This window comes from Clarias gariepinus, chromosome 2 (genome assembly GCF_024256425.1).
Source record: "Clarias gariepinus isolate MV-2021 ecotype Netherlands chromosome 2, CGAR_prim_01v2, whole genome shotgun sequence".
Classification (NCBI taxonomy): domain Eukaryota; kingdom Metazoa; phylum Chordata; class Actinopteri; order Siluriformes; family Clariidae; genus Clarias; species Clarias gariepinus.
In genome coordinates this window covers 34,617,864-34,640,573 of record NC_071101.1, presented here as the reverse complement: position 1 = coordinate 34,640,573, position 22,710 = coordinate 34,617,864, and the positions used below count along the sequence as shown (strand labels likewise).

The window sequence follows — 22,710 nt, the reverse complement described above, 5'->3', positions numbered from 1 at the left end:
CTCAAATACCAGGTGCTACACCCACTAATATTATTATTATTTATGAAGGTTTATTAAACAATGATGAAAACAACAAATTAGGCACAATAAACAAAATTATGAAACATGTACAGTCCTGAAGTCGAGTAGAAAGAAAAATAAAACAAATAAAGCAGTTTAACTGCTTTTTTGTCTTTAACATATTCCAGTGACATTTAGTAAACCAGACAAAGCTTTATTTTAAAGCATCTACACTTGTACAAAAAAACATACACAATAATTAAAAAGGTTATTAAAAGCAAAATCAAAATAACAATTCCTTTCGACTGTGGTCAGTTCAAAAAAGAATACCAAATGACCTATGATTTGATGTTCTATAATTTTAAGGGAAAAAATGTTTATTTGTATCACAATTAAATGTTAATTTCAAACATTAATTTGTTGTCATTTCATTAAATAATCTGAAACGGACCACTATGGGAGGAAGCGGAAATGAAATATATATATTTTTTATTTTTTTAGTCATAAAAAATTATATTTGTAAATTAATTTACGTTAGAGAAGGACTTGCTGATGCAAAGGCCAAAAGTCTAACTGGAAGTAAGAAGCATACTTTTTGGGGTCCTGACTCGGGTCTGTGTACATGGAGTTTGCATGTTCTCCTCATGCTGAATGGGTTTCATGCTGGTACTCTGGTTTCCTTCGACAGTCCAAAGTTTAAGGCTAAAGTGGTATAAAGGCTTCCGGATTGTGCAAATAGGAATACAGTAGATACAGTGATCCCCATTGGCCTCCAATGTCCCTAGCTAGACGACAGAGCATCCTAGATGGATGAAAGGATGGATGGTATGAAGGCTAAGTGGCTTTCCAGGTTGCCTGTTGTGTGTGTGTGTGTGTGCGGCCTGCGATGGATTGGCACCCTGTTTGCGGTGCACATTGCCTTGTGCCCAAAGTCTCATTCATAGACACCATCATCATCCCTCCATCCTTATAGTGTTTAATCAATTAAAATTGACACATTTGTTTATGAAGTTTGCAGTCCACTATTGTGAGCGTGACGGTCATGCCTATTTTATAATGTTTGGACTTTGAACATGACGTAAACCCCCTCCTGGGCGGAGTTTGTCTTCTCACGTGACTGGCGCGAGCAAATGAAATTCTATTATGTCGTAGTGTGTGAAGCGCATGCGCGTTGTACAGCGCTGCGCACTGTAGCAGAAGCTGCGGTGAGAAGTGTGAGAGGCTGAGGGACAGTGGGCTACGGCAGATGGACACTGTACCGTCAGAAAATCACTAGCGACGCGTTGGACGGAGTGTGGACTCGTGAAGGGAAGATGTCTCGTCTATGGGTGCTGTGTGTCCTCCTTGGTTTGGTGCGCGCGCAAAGTGACAGTAAGTCGGCGTTTGGAATTTTTACATTTTCACACATTTGAAACCATAAACAACATCACGATACAGAACTGAAAAATGGATTTGAGTAGTTCATAATATCACCTCGCCTGTATTTACGTAGAACATGGACACCAGGAAAGATTGTTTTTGTTTGTTTGTTTGTTTTTGTGTCTTGTACAGCAGTTGTACAGCATTCCGTAATCTCATTAGTTTAAAAAAAAATTACATCAGTTTGTTGCAAAACGTTGAGGGTCGGAGGGAAGTCTGTTTCCTGTCACATCAACGTTAAAGTCAGAGCAGCAGGAACACTCACAGTGCTGTAGTTTTATCCACGGCTCTGTTTTCTTCTGGTTGTGTTGAGAAACTTAGTGAGGTAAACATTAGTAATGATATTTGATGCACAACATTTACACTGAAACAGAACCAGACATGCTGGCGATGAGCCTCTGTGGACCTCGACGAGCTCAAACTAATAGATGTTTGATGGAGTACCTGTTCATCAGAAGACCATGATATTTGTTTATTCCTCACTCTCGTCCAATAGAGACGAGGATAATGTAATACTGCTGAAGAGTCTCATCTAAAAATGAGAAACACTTCGTCTGACATTACTTGGGTTCTGATCTCTTGCAAGGGAGAACAAAAATAAAAACAGCTCCTGCGATGATGCTTGAGCAGCGATGAGTTATGAACATTGGAAAATGACCAAGCAATGCCTTTTTTACCCCCATTCCTCAGTTTTTGTTTTTTGCACCAATCTTTGCAAATTCTACAGACTGTTTTGTGTGTGTGTGTGTGTGCGTGTGTATGTCCCAGTGCCAGTGTTATATAGGCATGTTGATACGGTGGGTTTCCTCTGGTCCAAAGACATACAGAATTGTCATTCCCATAATTGCCCATAGTGTTTGATTGTGTGTGTGAATGTTGACCGGAGGTCCTGCTATGCTTGTGTAAAGGTGAATAAATACAATAGCCTCTACAGTTCCTAGTTGGACTACAGATGTTCCCAGATGGAATTGTTACAGCAGAGCATACATGTTAATGTGTATGTTTTTTCACTACTTTGTAACAGAGGTTCTTAGATGGATAGATGTTATGTAGACATATACTTTTTGATTTCCTTGCTTTCTAGACATCAGATCACAGGTACACCTTGTACCCCCAACAGTGTGCAACCAACCAGTTCACCACAGTGGATAGAAACTGCAAACCACACCTTTACCAACCACTACCATTCTGAGAAATTTTATTGCAGAGCTTTTGTAATTACAATCTGCATTTATTCGACCTAAGCATAGTATTCAAAAAGAGAAAGAAATATCTGCGTTCCTATAGATGTAACATCTTTTATCATTCTGAACAAACAGACTTGCATTTTGTTTCAAGTACAGAAAGTTAGCAAGTCATCCTCAACAGTGTTCCACTGTTCTCCACTTTGCCAATGGGATGTGAGTGGTGTGCGGTCAATTCTGTCGTTTCTAGCACTCGAACCATCATTCGTGCTGCTCCCTTCCTGTTCCTGTTTAGCTTTTTTTGGAAACTTTAACTTGCTGGTTGAGAGACTTGCGGCAGTGGTGGTTAAGTGGTACAGCCGCCTTCTCAGTTTAGTTTCAAATTTTCGTTCTGGAGCTTTAGTTGGGTTTCCTTCTAGACAACTGACTCCTCCTTCGTTTACTGAATGGTTTACCAAGCCAAGGTAATGCAATGAAAGTTCCATTATTTTTTTATTATTTCTACCTCACTCACCTTATTACAGAAGCCGTGTCTGGTTCGCACATCAACTACTATGACTGTGAGATCCAAATTAACCAATAAAATTTAACCAAACCTTACAGTCTGAACAGCTTCTCTGCCATAAACACATCCCGGACTGACAGCAGAGCTACAGGTGTTTCTGACTTGACTGTGTTGGATTAAGGAACTTGTAAGCCATCAGACTAACCCATAACAGCTCAGTGGACTTGATGTCCAGATTTAGGAGCTGACATCACAAAGCCAAGTAGTGCGCTTCTTAAAGTCCATTTTTTTAGTAAACTTCCTTTTTAGCAGTCATCAGAGAAGCACATGGTCATTGTGTATGAGAGGCAGCAATCATGAGATTCAGCTGTGCTGATGGTGATCACCATGTTCAATTCCAGTCACAGGAATGCCTGAAGACAAGTCTGGATCAGCCTCTGTAAGCTCACTGAGAGGCTTTAAAACTTGGCACAGAAGACATTCCTATAATCACATGATATTGCTCAAGAACACAGCACCGTCTTCATGCAAATGACTCATAGAGTAAGAGCTAGGGATGGGAATCACCAGGGACCACCCGATATGATATTACAATATCTTTGGTGTTGATTCGATCTGTTTTGCGATTCGGTAAGTGTCACGGGTTTACAAATCTCCTGATTCTGTTGTTGATCTTTCAACTTCTCCCATCAAGGGGTCGCCACAGCGAACCATTTGATCTGCACAACAACTTGGCACAGGTTTTTACGCCGGATGCCCTTCCTGACGCAACCCTCCCATTTTATCCCAAACGTTTTGCTCATACCACACGCTGCCTGCCAATGTGTGAATAGTTTAGAGCACCACCTGTGGGATAATAGAGGAATGGCAACATTTTACTACCTCAAATGCAAACATAAAATATAGATTTTGGAGTCAGTGTGGCAATACTTGCGCGCACACACAATCACAATACATTACTGAATTTTTCCTTGTCCCTATTAGGAAAATTGTCCATGCCATATATGGACAACAGACATGTTCACCTAAGAGCAGGTCATTGGGGACATGTTAACCCTTGCACACACTGGCCTCAATGTGAACTCTGAAATATCAATCATTACACACTCTTTGCACAAAAGGTCCTCAGCTGGCCACATCCTCAGTAGATTTCACTGAGAACCACTCCTCCAGTGATGGTGCAGCTGAAGCAGTGTCGTGGGTTTTCTACATCTAGAAGCAGTCCCAGGTCTGCGGATTTTAAGAGATGAGAATGTTGGAGATGCAGGTGGCCCTCCTTGCTGATGGTTCTCTTTGGATGGGGAGAGAAACTGCTATACAACAACCCAACCCAAGATTCTCCAAGACCCTGGAATGGGATCTGACCCTTGTGCTGCAGTGACTTATCCTTTGCCTTGTCAGATAAACTACATGCCATGGTAATAAACGTATGATGTATGTGTTGGATGAATGACTCTGGAAAGCAAAAACACTCCTGTAGTTCCTCATGGATTATTACGCGGGCAATATTGTCAGGTAAATTTTGATGTTATGACAGTCCTTATTTATGTTAATACTCATTGAACCACCAGATGTTCTGGGGTGGAGCTTTGTGCACTTGGGTGGGGGTAAAGGATGTGGTCATCAAGTCTTATTCAACTAGATGTTGGTGTCAAGTTTTGGAGAATGTTCTACGAATAGGTATTTTTCACACCATGTAATATTTATTGTAAATTTTAGACATGCCTGTAACAGAGAGGTTTACTGACTTCTGCATTTTTCTCTGTAAAAACACTATTTCTTTTTCTACAAAAAAAGAAAAAAATAACCTGGTATTGTTTTATTAGGAGTGATGAGTGTTTTGTTTGTAGATGCTCACTGTGAAGCTGTGAGTGTAGGAAAAACATCAGGCCTAATATAATTGTCGTAGCGATGTAGGTCAGGAGTTTTCTGGGTGGACAGATTTCTGTAATCCGGCACATTCTTGGCCTGAGTGGAACTTCCTTTTAGCCCGGGTTGGTAGAACGATTTGTTAAGCAAACCCTGCAGTTTTGGCTAAAAAAAAGGTGATTGCGAATTGAGAGATTTGTTCGGGTCTTAAATAGCACGAGTTTTACTTAAGTGTGTTAAGCATCAGTGTGTTGAACAATAAAGACACTTCAAATATTTATTCTATTAATTATATTGTATACCATAACAGAATAGATAATCTCATAGCAGCAGTTTGACATATATCTATGAATGAGAACCTTATTTGTCCATCTAGCGTCTTAATAATTTTATTTACGGTAATTATTAAATATTATTTCATAATCAGATGCTTTAATAATAAAACCTTTAACATTTTTTTCCACACCACTTTAATGCTTTTTATTTAGGAGTATACTAGTTTGGTTTATTAAACCAAACCAGTATGCTCCTAAACATCATGCAATCATGCTTCCTGAAAATGAGATTTAAAAAGAATGACCTTGTGTGTGTCTTTGTTCTCCACACGCAGTGGTCTTTACTCTGGGAAAGTTCCAGAATGTGAGCATCCCAGTGAACGGGAGTGTGGAAGTGAACGTGTCCCGAATTCCAGCTGAAGCGGCCTTCGTCATGTTGCAGTTTCACACTCAGCACCGCAATGCCACCATCTCATACACAAGAGTAAGAGTCTTGCACAATACGCCCCATTAACCATTCTCACACACACAAACACACACACTCATTAATGTTTATCTAGTAGGAAATAGGTGTCAGTGTCCATGTTAACATTAATCTGTATTTTGTATTTACACCTAAAAAAAATCTTATAACCGATAAATGAATGTGAATTTATCAAGTGACCCAGCAGCTTTGTTACCTTTGAGTGATTTATACTGATTTATACGATGCGCCCATGATGCGACATGATTCCAGGCTCCAGCTTCTCACTTCTGAGGCTCTGCATCATTTTGATTATCATTCTGTCCTCTAAACATGTTTGCTTTTTGTCCAGGTCCCAGCGTATGGTTCCTACCTCACCGCAGTCGACTCTGGCCTGCTGTTTCCTTTGTCACCAGCTCAGTCGACCCTCTCGTGCTTTCTGCTGGCTCCAAGCACTGACCCCGTTGCTGGAATAGGAGTTATCCTGCCTTACTCAAGCACTGGTACAGTATATCGGTTCATTCTGTTTTCTGTTAGGTTGCATATAGAGAAGTGTGTCAGCATTGTGTAAGCATCGGTTTCACAGCATTTATGCAATAACAACTTGCCTGTAGAAGTACATGGGTGTGTGTAAATTCATTTTATATTTTTAATAACCTGTTTCTAAGTAATTTGACTTCCCTCAGTAGCGAGTTGTTATTTTGTGTTGTGCGCAGACCCTGTCCCTGGGGCCTGCAATCTGGAGTTTCCACTGGAGATCGATCCAAACCTCTACCTGCACTATAACCTCTATGAGACAACCATTCGCTTCGCTCCTGCTAACATCGGACATGCGAGGTATCAACCGGCTTCTATCTCATTCTCTTTCATTGTATGTTTTGAGTCTCGTTTGTTAAAATGTCCTCTTAAAAGTTTAAAAGGGGCTGTTTCAAATGTAAAACCATTTTAAAAAATTGTCAAAAATTCAAATTTGACCATTTTTGATGCATTGAATAAAAAAATTTTTTTGCACATTGGTTATATTAAACCTTCTATTGGCAGCGTTGTCTTTCCGTGGAAAGGTTACAGTCTCCCCAGTCACTGCCATGCACGTGTGAACGTGTTGCATTTTGTAACTGCAGAACATGATGCCTTGTGCATTTGTGATTTGCACAAAAAGAGCAGCATGCAGTGATTCGTTTGTTGTGGCCTGAGGGTGTACCTGGTGTCGAAACAGCTCATGGAAGAGCATAAACAGAAGCGGTTGATATCTGCAAACAAAATTTGAACCAATACTGTAAGGAAGTGAAAGTTTCTTAAAGAGAATCATTACTGTTTATGAGACATGGATTCGTCAGCCTAAAACAAACTGCATATTAATATCAAGTCAAGTCAAATTTTATTTATAGAGCACAGGTTTAACACAACCGTAGTTGATTATATAAAAGTTTGAAAGTTTGTGACAAATATAAGTGCGTTGAAAAGCAAGGAGATTATGTCAAAAAATAATGTATGGTATCTTTTGTTAATTAAAATAAACCCTACCGCCAGGGTGCTGATAATTTTTGACTCTCCCTTGTAGTTATTTTTAAAGTGACATCCCTGTTTATAAAGTTCACTTGCAGTAAAATGAAATTTGACCCTCCAGGAGTATATGGGGTTACATAACAAATGTTCCACTGTGCATCCTTGCTGAACTGTAAATAACAGCATAATCTTTGTGTTTAATGATGTCACTTCTTGTTCTTCCTGTTTTTCTTTCGTTATCATTTACTGACATTTTGTTTCTCCGGGATCAGAGGAGTCTCTCCGCCGGCATGTGATTTGGAAATTGGGTCAACCAATCGCTGGCGGTTAATTTATGATGTGTACCAGTACTTCCTTCCCGAGAACGACCTGTCGGAGCGGAGTCTGATGATCGGCATGGAGGCGGTTGCCAGGGTGCCTACCATGGTGGGAGATGGTAGAAAGGTCAGCAAATGAAAGACTTTGCACGCTTTTAATTATTGATTTCAATGTTAATATTTTACTCGAGGTAATATAATGTCATAATTATACCCATCATAATGCTGTAAACATGTACGTTGCAGCATATTCATTCATAACAACATTAATAGTATTAAAAAGTTTTCCTTTGTTTATCTGAGCATCTAATTCTATTCTAAAACCACTACCTGTTTTTATACGATTATGTATAATATAAATATAATAAAGTTATGCATGATTATTTTCAACTATTTATTTCTTTGCTTGTTTTCACTTTACGTGGATTCACATAATTAAAATAAACGTAAAAAACGTTTATGGTAGTGTTGATGTTCTTAAATCTGCTGTCTCCTTGTTTCCCAGCTGATGACGTTATCCTCTCAAGATAAAACCATGGTGTCCCTTAACTCCATCCCGGGACAAGGAGTCATCTACTACGTCATCGTGAGAGACCCCATCTACAACACCTCAGCTGCCTACGTACCCGTGCACACTTACGCCTGCAGCTTCAACTCCACTTTAGACGGATGCACCACACAAGGTGATCCCTTTTCCCGTCTACCCTACTGGATTTATAACTTATGACGTATGCAGTTTGACTCACGGTGAGATGAGGTGTTGGACACCATGAGCTGCTGCGAGTAACTGCTTAATATTATGCAAAGTTCTGCAAGGTCTGCGAGCTTCTGCAATGGCGGCCAGTCAATATAACGTTTATTTTTTTCCACGGAAAGATGAAAACGTAATGACTGCGCCAAAACTCGCGGTAAATCACGATGAACCGTACTTGTGCACAGGCTTATTAATTAAGTCTAATGAGAACCGTTAATGCACAGGAGCCTGGTTTATATTTGACGCATGTTGTCGTGGAGCAGCTGCGCAACAAGCATTGTTAATTCACCTGCATATATTTTGTTTGTCAGGAATATTTAAAACCAAGCCACAACACTCGGATCTAGCAGATTTCCAAATTAAACCGTATAATGTTAAATGCACTGATGAGCTCTGTCTATATTAAACTTTTTCGCTGTCATTGTGATTGTCATGATCATCTCAGTATGGGACTTACAACTGTTCTAGAAAAGAACGTTACTGTTTGACTCAGTAACCGTCTAGAGTTGTACATGTACACCAGTTTGATAATTTACAGTCTCTCCATTTTTATTGCTGAATTCCTATAATTTGTCAGGATCTAAAACTGCAGTAACACAAATCTAAATAAACTGAAAAAATATGATTTTCTTTTTTATGTTTCTGATATTAATTTGTAAAATAAATAAATAAACAAAGCAAAAGTGGAGAGTTTAAGCCTCTCATGTGACCCTATTTGTAAATGAAGGAAACCCCCACCGGGCCTCGTCCCCTAGTTCAGGAGCTGTCGACTGCCTTGTTAGTTTTCACACCTATAGTGCAGCTGTATCACCTTCACCTGCATTCTGTTTCTAAAGTTTTATGTGTTTTTTTTGTTTGTGTGTTTTTGTTTTTTCTTACAGGGAGAATTTCCACCAAAGTGTTTTTCACCATTACTGGCCTTGCAGGACTACTTCTGTGTTTCTTAGGGCATCATTTTTTCAAATGTGGTAAATCAATTACTTTCCCTTTTGAGATACTGCTTACTGTCATACCATCATGCTTATCATGTTCGTAAAATTGATTAAGAGCTGGTTTGTGGGTCTTGCTCTGACACCACAGCTGTAATCATGCTGCGCTTCCTCCAAGCACATGTTTAATAATCATATTTTTTTTTGTTTTTTTGTTTTTTTGGAAAGCTAATAGACTTGACCATATGCACCGTTCTCTTTATTTATAAATTTCTCTTTGGATTTTCATCTCTGTCTTTTTCCCTCAGAGCTCTTCTGTTTAGGCTTTGGCTTTGCAGCTTTCTTCTTCTTTGTGCTGATCATGAGAACCACCACGCTGGATTATGACTGTAAGTCCATCTTAGCAGTGCTAAACTGCGACCTTTTTTAATGAATTAAAATTTTTTTTAAATTATTTTTGTAAAGCAATTGAACAATGTGAAACACTCAGGTATTACATCAATTTAAAAAAAATGAAGGGAGGGAGTGATCACAGTGATGGTTAATTATTTTTTCTTTTTAGAGTATGTTACTTCTTTTCTTAGGAATGTTATCCATTTGCTCAAAGTTTTTCCATTTTTTTCCAGTTGAGCTTCTTGCAGTCACGTTATATGTGTCAATTATTTTCCTTAAGTAGATATTTCAACTTATCAGCTTATGCAGCTTTGACTTGGTTACATGGTGCTTTGATCATTAAGTACAACGTGTGAGGCCAAAGGTTTAGTGTACGTATTAGCAGAGAAATGCTAAACTAAACAGACTGTCAGATCCGTCAGACTCGCCAGGCAGATTTTTGGTCAAAGTTGGCATTGCTTTAATATTTAACCTTAAATCGCTACTGAGTAAAAGTGGTTTTATAACACTACTATATGTTGTGTGTCTGTGAGAAAGTTGTGAAATGGACAGATTTATTTATTTATTTATTTATTTATTTATTTATTTAAATGGGATGCGCAAGGGATCAGTCACATGTGGTGCGAGTGGGCTGTGAGAAAGCAGCCAAGTAGTAACCAAATCAAGCTTTTACCACGCCTCATTGATATCAGTATTAGAGGAAGGACCGCTTCTTCAAATGAAATTGAAGGTGAAGAGTTGCACTGAAGTGAGAAATGAATACTGGACCATTTCAGGTTTCATGTTCTGTATGTGCCGTTATGTGTTGTGTTGTTTTTGTCACCTTCTCATATGTACTGCTCGAGTCATGAGGTCCGATGAGTTATTCTCACTTCACAGGTATGAGACTAGAGTAGTGAAGGTTGTTGTTTGGTTGGGTCCTGCTGGTTTCCTCTTTCGTTAAAGATTTTTATAAAATGTTTATATACACATTCTCCTTTAAAAGTATTAGAAGAGAATTGGAAGTATTAGAACCCTGTCGTATTAAACAGTTAAGTTATTTACTTCAAGCAATGAACTGGCCAGAAATTAAAATGTCGACATTTCATATTAAAATATTATACAAAAGAATTAAGCAGGTTTACCCAGTTTATCTGATTAGTATTGTGAATGAATTCTTCAGAATACCTGGATGAAAATGCCTCCAAGTCCTCTTTAATGGCGAAATAAAATTTTATACTTGATTTAAGTGAAAAACATTGGATTCCATAATACCTATCTAGCTTAAATGGTACATATACACAGAAGTCTAGAAATCATTTTGTTTCCTTTATCCGCCCTTGCAGTGCAGTTGGCTCTGACGGCCCTTGTAGGCGTCGTAGGGGGCGTGTTCCTGGTGATGATGTGGTGGCGCTTCGGCTCGGTGATGGCCTGCGTGACTGTCGCCGGCCTCATGCTCGGCTTCCTCATCTCTTCCATCGTCTTTTTCACGCCACTTGGTAAGGAGACAGTCGTGCAGTTTATCAATAACATTTGTATAAAACAGTTTATACAAATATATAACGTGTGCATTATCATCCCCTCCCCCACACCCCAGGTAATCTCTCTGTGTTTCATGATGACGCGGTGTTCTGGGTGCTGTTCATCTGCATTGTGCTAGTCGTGCCTCCGTTTTTGATCAGATGGCCAAAAGTGGTAAATCTTCAAGAATGTCACATATATTGTGTATATACAGTACATGCAAAAGTCTTAGGCACCATATTATATGCTGTACCAATTTTGTTATAAATGTTTATCATATCTGCATAATTATGTACAAAATCATTCAGTATTTCCATATATAACTTAAAAATTTATAAATAAATAACATTACAGAAGAATATATGCATGGCTGTAAAGAAAAAAAAAATAGTACAAGACAGACCGGTTTTCAGATTTAAACGAAAAACCTGATGTACGCTCCTGGAATTTGCATAAAAATAGAAAGGAGCGAGTGTGACAAAATAACCAGAAGAACTCCTATTCTCCAGTATGCTCAATGAAACCTAACAGCTGTTTTCTTATAAAACTGCACATATCTGTGTCTTAAGCTCCTGATTTTAAGCAATGAGTTTTCACTCCAAATATTGACTTTATTTTATTACTCTTTATTGCTTTTTATAGAAGTTTCTTTTATGCAGAATTTTTTTCAAAAGCATATTTTGCCTATGCCATATGCCAAGACTTTTGCACAGTACTATAAGTAAAATAGTTGTGTGTTTGGGATGTTTAAAAAGGTTAAGCTGAATAAAGTGTGTTTGTGTGTGTTTTAGGGTAATATAGTAACATGCGGGGTTGTGGGAGGCTACATGGTAGTGCTAGCTGTGAACGCCTACATCTACACCAGCCTGTCCTACATCACACTGGACGTCCTGAAACGTCTCCTCAATGACAACTTCGGAAGAGTGTTTATAACCGTACCGCTACAGATGATTGGTGAGATTACTGACACATTGGCTCTCGCCTCCGCTCTACACAAAGTTCTGTTAAAAAAAGTTCTGTTACAGTTAAACCTTGGATGCTGAGAATAATTTGTTCCGGAAATGTGCTTGTATATTAAAGTGAATAATGGAAACTCCGATAATTCATTCCACAACAGAAAAATATCCCTATAAAAATGGATAATACAAAATATAAAGTAAAAATTAAACCAATTAACCTGCACTTTACATTTCAAAAGAACCATACCTGGTGTGAGGGAGAGAGAGAGAGAGAGAAAGAGTGGAGGCTATTGTGTAGGACGACGTTAACGCATGCACACACACACACACACAAACGGAATCACAGCTGTAAGGCTCAGTGGACAATTTTTCTTTTTGTGTGACTTTAATAATGATCTAATGACACTTGGTTTTACCTCTTTTTGAAGATTTCGTATAAATGTGACGGTCCATAGCCATGGATGGACCAAAAAAAATATTTACACACACACGTGGTCACAATATTATAGTAAACAGTACATGGATGTTGATTATACAAGCACTGAGACTGAGCATGCGAAATGATTACCCACAATCCTGCAGCATGAGAGAGAACCATTGGCTTAGTTGTGATCATGTGACACTGCAGACAATGCGTATACAATACGTATACGCATTGAGCAAAAATGTGTGATACATTTTTAATTTCACATTTTTAATATCACATTTTCTTGCACTATGAGCGTACTGCTCATAGTGCAAGAAATCGCTCGTTTCTCAAGTTAAAAAAAATACATTTAGCATGATGCACAAAATCATTTCAGTTAATGGTAAAAGCGAGAATTTTTATTCTTAATTTCTACTCGTTCTGTGTCTCTGTTTAGACTTCATCCTAATCAGTGTCTGGGCAGTTCTGGCCGTGTCTGGCATCGGGCTGCAGCTGTACAGAGAGCGCTCAAGGCCATCATTTCCACCGAGCCCTTACATTTTGTGGTGTCAAGAGCGGGAGCGCCGTAGGACCAACGTCTTAGACCCAAGCCACCACACGCCATCTCTGCCTGCCCGCCTGCTGGACCGCTTCCGCCAGCTCACCCGTCATCAAGAGCATGCTGGAGAGCGTACACCGCTGCTCCTCTGAGCTCTGACCGCTGACCTTTGACCAGGCTGACGGTCACCCATGCTGCCATCATCTGTACTGAGAGGTGACTTAAGAGAAGCATACTGAATACACAGTCTCAGGGCCCACTACGTGACTTATTTACACAATTTAAAGGCTCATCTGACTTTTCAGCTAATGATCATCTCGAGTGCAGTATGATTTTTGGTTAAGAGCTCTTGAATGTAGATGAAATTTATCATGTGAAGTGGTAATGAGTAATTAAATACAGGTTTACAACATTGCCAAAACAGGGATGAATGAAGGTCTTCAGCCATCTGAACGAACTAATACGAGACCTCTGGTGTCCGCCATTTTAAAAGTCAGAAGGAAGTATGAAATAGGAATAACTTTTATTTTTAAAGAGCCTTAATGTGATGACAAGTTTGAGAATTTTTTTTAAACTGTTTACATAAAAAGTCAAAGAGCAACATAATTAAATATTTTATAGGATTGTTTTTGTCTTCACCCTGCCTGAGGAGAAGTAGCCAAAATGCTAGGCCTGAGAAGTTGACAGAGGGACCATCAGTTTATTTTACACACTCAGTTCAAAGATATGAACACTGCATGTTTAAAACTGATGATTTCTCAAGCAAGTAAAACTCCAAGGAGGGTTTAAACCTTCATATGTATTTTAAAACACTTAATAGGACACATTGCCCTCTTGGTGTAGTCTTTTAAGCCATGTGTGCTGTTGCGTTCTTTACTGCTCTCACTAGACCTCCTGGAGGAGAATGCTCCTGGACTGTGCTGGAGAACTTCATATCTGTTTTCATATCTGTTTTCTCAACCCAGTGATCTTTTACCACAGCTACCCACTTAACAGCTGATGTTTAATTTAGACTACCTTTCTTTTTTTCTTGAACAGAAAGATCTTACTTTGAAGACACCATGGTGTGCATTTTGGGATAAATTTGACCCTTTTAGAGAAATGTGAAATTAGTTACGAGGGTGTTTTAAGTGTTTGGGTTTCATGACCACATGATAACCACTTGCTTAATAATTACCACTTATTTATCCACTTATTAACTATTGCTTAAACAATCTTTCTGTTCCATTACGATCCTCCCCATGTGGGTGGTTTATAAATCCCCCAGCCTCGAGTCCTGTTAGAGGTTCGGGGCCAGAGAACCAGAGGACCATATCGGCTTTGGGTGCCAGTTTCTTGTCTCAGGGCTTTTGTAATAACGCCACACGTCCAGGTGGCCCGGCGTCAACACAGTGTACTTGTTTGCAGTGTCTGATGTCGTTTCTCTATACAAGTTGCAATAATTATCTAAAGTTTGTATTTTAAAACTGCTTGCTAGTTCTGTCTGTTATTTATGTTTTTGCAGAATGTTTAACATTGTTTATTTTGTAATAGATGAAAATAAAAGCTAATAAAGTTTTGTGTAATGTTGTGTAGTATATTAATAATCATATTTACGTATGATAGTGTGGATTAATACTTTGCTCCCAAACCTAATGTTATTCACAACATGCAAAACAAAAACATAATTTATGAATCTTTGAGGCTTAATTGGGATTATGACATCATAATACTTTCATTTGGCTCTTATTCTTATACACACTCGTATAGGAGCTCCTTTCTTTTTTTTTTACGGTTTGGATTTCTTTTTTTTTTTTGTGAGGTCATATTAACCACTTGGAACACTTTAGCAACACCCTAGCAACCAACTAGAACACTTTGGCACCACACTAGCACCAAAGTGGAACATTTTAGCATCAACCTAACCACAAAATAGCAACCTTAGAAATGAGTTAGAACACCCTAACAGCCAGCTGAAATACCTTAAAAAGACCCTGTTGACCAACTGAAACATTTTTATAACACCTAGCAACCAACTGGAATACCTTAGCAACACCATGGTAACCACTGGGAACAATGGGTTGGTCTGGTTAAAATTAAATGTAGTCTTTAGACTTAAATGGTTTAAAGGCCAACACTTATAAAATACACCCATTCTTCGCCTCTTTACTATTCCATTACCATATACTGTACTTTTTTAAAAATATACTTTCTTTGCCCATATTTTTCTTTCAACATTATTAAAACTAAACTTTACGAACCATCTACAATACCAAAGCAACATCCTAGCAACAGGGAAAAATCCTTTTAAGCATTCATTCACTTTCTCTCAGCTCTTTGCAAGCATGCAGTCCTATAATAACTTTTATAAATAAGTGTTTACAGAGCAGTGACCCATATTATCCACATCAGTATTGCTAGTTTCCCAATAATACCCAATAGTAGAGTCTTGAAAAATGAATAAGTCACAGTCTGTCTGATCCTCAGTCTTGTGCTTTGTGTCAGGTTCCTAGCTAGTTTCCGAGAAAATCTCACCGATCTGTCCAAATACCAATCACGCGAAGTCTGTTATGTAATAAGAGATCAAAAGGTTGAATGTGTATAAATGCCATTTTATTCATTTCAATAAATCTCTCTCATATACACACACACACACACACACACATCTCAAAGCACCAGTCTCAAGGCAGCTCTAAAAACAAGCAGAATTAATTTTACAACATCATGTAGCCGTCAACTGCAATATATATTTACAGCACTTAGACCAAGTGACGGTCCATCTTGTAACACCTATGGTGAGGCTTTTATTTACACTGCTGAGAAAATGAGAAAATGTTAGTTTACTTTAGACCTCTCTAACGGAATCCTCACACACTCGCTCGGATTTTACAGCAGATCTGGATGCAGTAATGAAGCTTGATGGCCATGTGGCTATTAAATAAACGAGCTGCACAGAACTACTGAGACATGCCGAAGCGTGAACATGCTCTTGTCTGCAGAGTGAATGCTCTTCAGTGTAAATGTGTGCGTGTTTGTGTTAGGAAAAGTCCATTTTTGTCTCAGAAACAATAATTTAACACTAGTTCTTCCTCAAGCTCAAGTCACTGCTGGTCACAAGCGGAGACAGGGAGGTGCTGTCAGACACGTCGTCTCGCTCTTCTCTCCTCAGCACCAGGAACGCCTCTCGACTAATCCCCAACAGCTCCCTCAGGCCTCGGTTCTCCAGCTACACACAGAGTAGGAAAGCTTACATTCAGTTTTTGCCCACACTACAGATCTGTTTTAGTCTCTCTCTTGAATGTGTAATAAATTGAACACTTGCTAGTACAGAAAATAAAATCAATAACAGCAGTGTGAAGCAGGAGTTCACACAACGCCTGCCTTAAAAAAAGCACCCTTGCCTGTCGCTATTGTGAATGCAGGATTAACCAGGTTTAAGGTAATAAAGGTGTACTAATATATATATGGGACGGAGACCTCCAGCTGTTTGATTCGCTCCTCATCTTCACATGCACGTCCTTCGTCTACTTCGATGGCTTTCTTCATCACTGTGGCCATCTCGTTTATTTTGTCTATGTGCGCCTGCATCTCCTGTACACACACACACACAATGTGGATATACACTACATACATACATACATACTGACATCATTCCTCTGCATCTATTATACAGTGGAGCAAAAAAGTATTCAGTTAGCCACCAATTGTGCAGTTCTCCCACTTAAAAAGATGAAAAAGTCCTGTAATTTTCATCACTATGAGATGAAATAAGAAGAAAAAAAAAATCACATTGTAGGATTTTTTTTTTTTATTTGCAAATTATGGAGGAAAATAAGTATTTGGTCAATAACAAAATTTCATCTCGATACTTTGTTATATACCCTTTGTTGGTACAGAGGTAAAACGTTTCCTGTAGGTCATCACAAGGTTTTCACACACTGTTGCTGGTATTTTGGCCCATTCCTGTTGATGTTTTGGGGCTGTCGTGGGGCAAGACAGACTTTTAACTCCCTCCAAAGATTTTCTATCTATTTGGAGGTTGAGAGCTGGAGACTGGCTAGGCCACTCCAGGACCTTGAAATGCTTCTTACGAAACCACTCCTTTGTTGCCCGGGCAGTGTGTTTGAGATCATGGTCATGCTGAGAGACCCAGCCATGTTTCATCTTCAATGCCCTTGCTGATGGAAGGAGGTTTTCACTTAAAATCTCACGATACATGGCCCCATTGATTCTTTTCTTTACATGGATCAGTCGTCTAGGTCCCTTTGCAGAAAAACAGCCCCAAAGCATGATGTTTCCACCCCCATGATGTTCTATTTTGGTTTCATCTGACCATATGACATTCTCCCAATCCTGGATCATCCAAATGCTCTCTAGCAAACTTCAGACGGGCCTGGACATGTACTGGCTTAAACAGGGGGACATGTCTGGCACTGCAGGATTTCACTGCGGCGCAGTGTTTTACTGATGGTAGTCTTTGTTACTTTGGTCTCAGCTCTCTGCAGGTCATTCACTAGGTCCCCCCGTGTGGTTCTGGGATTTTTGTTCACGGTTCTTGTGACCATTTTGACCCACTAGGGTGAGATCATGCTTAGAGCCCCAGATCGAGGGAGATCAGTGGTCTTGTATGTCTTCCTTTTTCTAATGATTGCTCCCACAGTTGATTTCTTCACACCAAGCTGCTTACCTATTGCAGATTCAGTCTTCCCAGCCTGTTGCATGTCTACAATTTTGTTTGTGGTGTCCTTTGACAACTCTTTGGTCTTGTCCATAATGCAGTTTGGAGTGTGACTGTTTGTGGACAGGTGTCTTTTATACTGATAACGAGTTCAAACAAATGCCATTAATACAGGTAACGAGTGGAGGTCAGATGAGCCTCTTAAAGAAGTTGTTACAGGTCTGTGAGAGCTAGAAATCTTGCTTGTTTGTAGGTGACCAAATACTTATTTTACCAAGGAATTTACCAATTAATTAATGAAAAATCCTACAATGTGATTTTCTGGATTTTTTTCTTATAAAAATTACAGGCCGCTCTCATCTTTTTAAGTGGAAGAACTTGCACAATTGGTGGCTGACTAAATACTTTTTTGCCCCACTATATATGGCAAACAGTATGTGAACACGATCACATCACACTCATAAGTTCTTCACAAAAAATATGATTAGGAAGCGTGGCTGTGTGGATTTGTGATCAATCAGTTACAAGAACATTAGTGAGGTCAGCTGAAGGGGGGTCTGGGGTGCAGTTGCTGATTGGTTAAATGGGTTAAAGTCAGGGCTCTGAAGTGTTCCTCCAGTCCATATTATAGGTCTTGTCACAAATTTTTGGCAATATTGAGTATGTTGAATACCCTGAATGCAGTACTCACGTTAGTGTGCTGCTCTTTGAGCTGCGTGACGATACCTGGGTCGTCTCTCTTGCTGGCCATGAGGAGGCGGAAGACCTGCTCTCTGTACTTACTCATGATCAGCTCCAGTGCTGACTGGTGCTCTTCTAAAGATGTACGCAACTCTGAAAACACAGGATACGGAGGAGGCTTTAAATCTAATCATCATGTCATGTTTTAAGATTCATAGACATTGGTTAACACACACACACACACCTTTGTTCTCCTGCTGCAGTTCTCGTATTTGCCGGTTCTCCTGCTGAATGCCCATCACCAGAGTAGATCGTGGACGATGCCTCGCCACCTGGTTGAGTGCCTCGATCTCTTCCTGATACTAAAAACAGCAAGGTTAACAAGTCAAGCAAAAGTAAATGAATTAGATAAAAGAACATTCACATATAATCACAAAAAAAATGTAAGAAGAGAAAATGCCTGGCGTGTGAAGACTTATGACAATCAGAAAGAGGCAGAGGAAGTGTTTAGTTATTAACCGCATCACTGACATTCTAGGAAATGTTTTTCAATTGTTTAACATCGATGGAAAGAGCCTCAGGGATCGGCGCTTTGCCACCTGACAACACCTAAATATGTTATGATGTAAATAACATATGTACAGTTGAGTAACAAAAGTCACTGAAGAAAAAAAAAAAAAAAAAAGGGTGAACACTGCCTAGCCAAAAAAAATAAAGTCTCTATTTCAGAAGGGTCAAACTATTAGGCAGCATCAAGCAAAGAAATAAGGATATTTGAAAATATTGGAACTGGGTAAAGAACCCTTTGACACATTATCAAAAGGACATTGTTGAACCATCAACTTTGTGGAAGAAATGTAGACAAAAATCACGAATGGAGATCACTCAACTTGCAACTTGAAGTTTATGGTAAAAAAAATTAACAATGAAAACTATAGCTAAGTTTAACAGTGAAAGTAAGAGCATTTACCACTCAGTCACAATGTGGTGAGAACTCAGCATTGGAACTAAACAGCTGTATGGCCATAAGAAAACCACTTGTTAGTGAGAATAATCAGGAACAAAGGATGCAATGGCCACATCAGAGTAAGAAGGGAAGTGATGCTCCCATCATGCATAGTAGCCTCTGGAGGCAGGGTTATTGTTCTAGGATCAGTAATGTTATGTGGCAATAAAATGATGTCAGCCGATGACCTGAATGTACTGAATGACCAGATAATCACATCTATGGAGTTATCCTTGCCTGGTGAAACGGGCATATTCCAGGACTTAAGCTGTGACATCACTTATCACTCACGTGAGCATGAGGAATAATTTTCTCAAATGCACTGGGGACCATATCAAAGATAAATGTGACTGAATTAAATCTTAGAGACATTTTCTGGCCTGGCAGTACATCTCATGAACGAAGGTGTAAAACTGGCATATTTAAGCACAGTACAATGATGTGACTCTTAGTCACACAAAAACGTTTTTAATTGTGCAAATGGTTCAGACAAGTCTGTATATCCAGGCCAAGGTGGCTCTGAGCCCACTTTAATCATTCCCATGGACATTTTGCGAATGGAACGCCTTCATCCTTGAGAAACTGACAAATAACTTCAACTTGTCGACGAGATGCATCTGTCTGTGGGAACTGCGCACACAGTCATTCACCAACATCGCTTGCACATTACAGGAACTGGGCTGGGAGTTATTGTCACATCCCCTGTACAGTCCTGACCATGCTCTAAGGCATTTCCACATGTTTGGGGCATTAAAGGAGTTCCTGGGAGGCCAGGAGTTCTAACATTAGGCAGACAGTTTAATGATGAATCTGGCATACTGACAATGCTTTCTACCTTGCTGGTATTCAGGCACCAATGAAATTCTGGGATAAGTGCATTAGTGTAGGAAGCCAAGAATTTTGTAACAAAAATGTATGCGTTACATTTTTTGTCACTATTGAGTACTATTAGTTTTCTTTAAGTACTGAAGCACATCCAGCGTTATGCAGTATTAGAATTTAAGTTCCAAAGAACTTTCACAAGTCAGGCCAGATTGTCAGCCAATCTGGGGCTGCACCGTCACAGAGACAAATAACTAGGAATCTTTAAATCTTTTTACGCTTAACAGAATTATAGTTCAATTAGAAGAAACATCAACAACCTGGGTCTTCTGAAAGACTTCTAATGCCATCTGTTGAGAGCAAAACTCTTACAATTCTATGTTAATAAATCAAAGCTGACAAAGTGTTGATAATATTTTAACAGTAAATATCACTTGCTCAAATGCAGAACACATTTTGGTGCATACACTATCACACAACGATGGGAGTTTATTTACTTCTTGCCTACTTGTGGCCAGGTGTCAACATGTCTTGCACATATCTGGATGAGATGTGATCATGTCACATCAGAGAGATTACAGAATGTTTTTAATGATGATGCTGATGATGAGTGTGCACCTGCTTCATGGCCTCTACGCGTTTGTTCAGGACAGTAGTTTGCTCGATCAGGATCTCAGCGGCGTTGTCGTGATCTCGGAGCCGCTCCACCAGAGACCTGGCGTCTGTCAGCACCTTCTCCAGCGAGCAGCTCATCTCTGACCGGGCACACAAACACAACACCACATTTAAACGCATTTCAATGCACTTATACTACTATCATTACTGTTTTTTATTCTTAAACTAAACATTTAGACAAACATTCCCGGTTTCTTGTTGACTCCCTGCTCCTGAAACTCGGTATATTTTTAAAAACACAACTCATACGAGCTAGCTAATTATCGCTAGCTCCTAAGCTAAAATAAACACGATGCTAATCCCAAACAATTCTGTATCAGTTACCACTTATACATTACGACATATCAGAATGACTTGAGTGTGTAAAATATCTACCTAAAAGACACAAAAATCATTCAAAACGCTAGCTTGGTCGAATAAGTTTACTTCCTGGTTGGCGAGCTAGGCATTATGGGTAATGTGTTGCTACGGCAGCGCTCCGCATGAGGGAGGCAGTGTGCAAAACAAGCCTCAATCATGTCTGTCTTTTGTTAGCAACAAGCTAACCCCTAATGAGTGGTGTGTATGTTCTCCTTAAAAACAGTATAACATCAACTTCAATTGTCAAATTCTTCAATGAAGAATTTGACAATTGTATATTGTACTAATTACAGCTATTCAGATAGCTGTAGTTCTTAAAGTACCCAATTATTAGATAGGCCCCGCTTCTGGTTGGAGATTTCGTCGCCTTAAGGCGTGTGGTCTGCTTGGGATGTGTGTGGTGACAGGGGACGGTTTTCTGATCACTTGTAACTATTCAGGGCTGAAATTGCCACCAACAGTTTTGTATCTAAGCCTCCAAAGATTTTGTACCTTTCGTTAGCCTCCAATAATGAAACTATATATAAACTGTCAAGATTTTTTTCCTATTGCCATCTCAGGAAATTTTTCCTTGCCACTGTCACCCGCAGCTTGCTCATCAGGGACAACCTGATCATTCTGATTTATACAGAGTTTCTCACACATTTCATACTCGTTTTCCTAATTTTCTTTTTCGTTCCATTGATTCTGTAAAACTGCTTTGCAACAATGATCCTTGTTAAAAGCGCTATATAGTTAGAATTGAATTGAATTGAATTGAGACCTCCAAACCTAGTCTGGATATTGGTTTGCATTTAAACTTAAATAATAAATGCTAAATTCTTAGAGTAACTCTGCATGAGAAAGCAAAGTACATGTGGTAAAGGATTTAAATGTGATTATATCTATAATATATCTATTTTCCTTAAAAACAAAGGAAATAGACGTTAAATTGATCAGTGACATTTTTTCTTTCTAGTGGTTTCCTAAGAATGAAAAATTTAAGAATATAAATTCCGACAGATGCTGTTTTCACATTGAAATTTATAAAAAAAAAAATTCTAACCATTTTCCCCATCAATTTAAATTCTTAAAATCACCACCAAAGAGCTTTGGATAATATTCACATCAAACATCAGAATATGGGAAATGTGATCTCAGTGATTGTGAGCATACTATACAGTCAAGTCCATAAATGTTGAAACAATTATGTTTTTTTGCATTTGGCATCTGTGTATAACCACATTGAATTTTAAATAAAACAGTCAAAATGTTAGCGAAGAAAAGACTTGAGTTAGATAAAAGTGTGTCATTAACCAATTAGGAATTACAATAATTTTTACACACACACACACCTAATTTAGGGGGCTCCCAAATAAGGGAACAAATGGATATCAAGCAGTTGCTTGGCCCAGGGTGGACTGGTCCCTAGTAACTCCATGACTTTTCAAGTAGATAAAAGGTTTGGTGGTAGATCTCACCCATTCACACA

The 22,710-nt window shown here is 39.0% G+C and overlaps 2 protein-coding genes across 2 annotated transcripts; one reads left to right on the top strand and one right to left on the bottom strand.

Moving 5' to 3' along the window:
- Positions 1–1,184: 1,184 nt before the first annotated feature.
- On the top strand, positions 1,185–14,603 carry tm7sf3 (transmembrane 7 superfamily member 3). Its single transcript, XM_053487389.1, has 12 exons — positions 1,185–1,371; positions 5,588–5,736; positions 6,068–6,218; positions 6,432–6,552; positions 7,494–7,665; positions 8,044–8,221; positions 9,174–9,260; positions 9,530–9,610; positions 10,940–11,092; positions 11,191–11,288; positions 11,906–12,068; positions 12,937–14,603. The coding sequence occupies exons 1-12, from the start codon at positions 1,314–1,316 to the stop codon at positions 13,188–13,190; spliced, it is 1,665 nt and encodes a 554-aa protein (XP_053343364.1). The 5' UTR covers positions 1,185–1,313; the 3' UTR covers positions 13,191–14,603.
- Positions 14,604–15,627: 1,024 nt separating this feature from the next.
- On the bottom strand, positions 15,628–21,343 carry fgfr1op2 (FGFR1 oncogene partner 2). The gene is made up of 6 exons (XM_053512381.1): positions 21,255–21,343; positions 20,823–20,959; positions 18,621–18,738; positions 18,387–18,529; positions 16,495–16,608; positions 15,628–16,243 (listed from the first exon to the last, which is right to left on the bottom strand). The coding sequence occupies exons 2-6, from the start codon at positions 20,955–20,957 to the stop codon at positions 16,097–16,099; spliced, it is 657 nt and encodes a 218-aa protein (XP_053368356.1). The 5' UTR covers positions 20,958–20,959; positions 21,255–21,343; the 3' UTR covers positions 15,628–16,096.
- Positions 21,344–22,710: the final 1,367 nt, after the last annotated feature.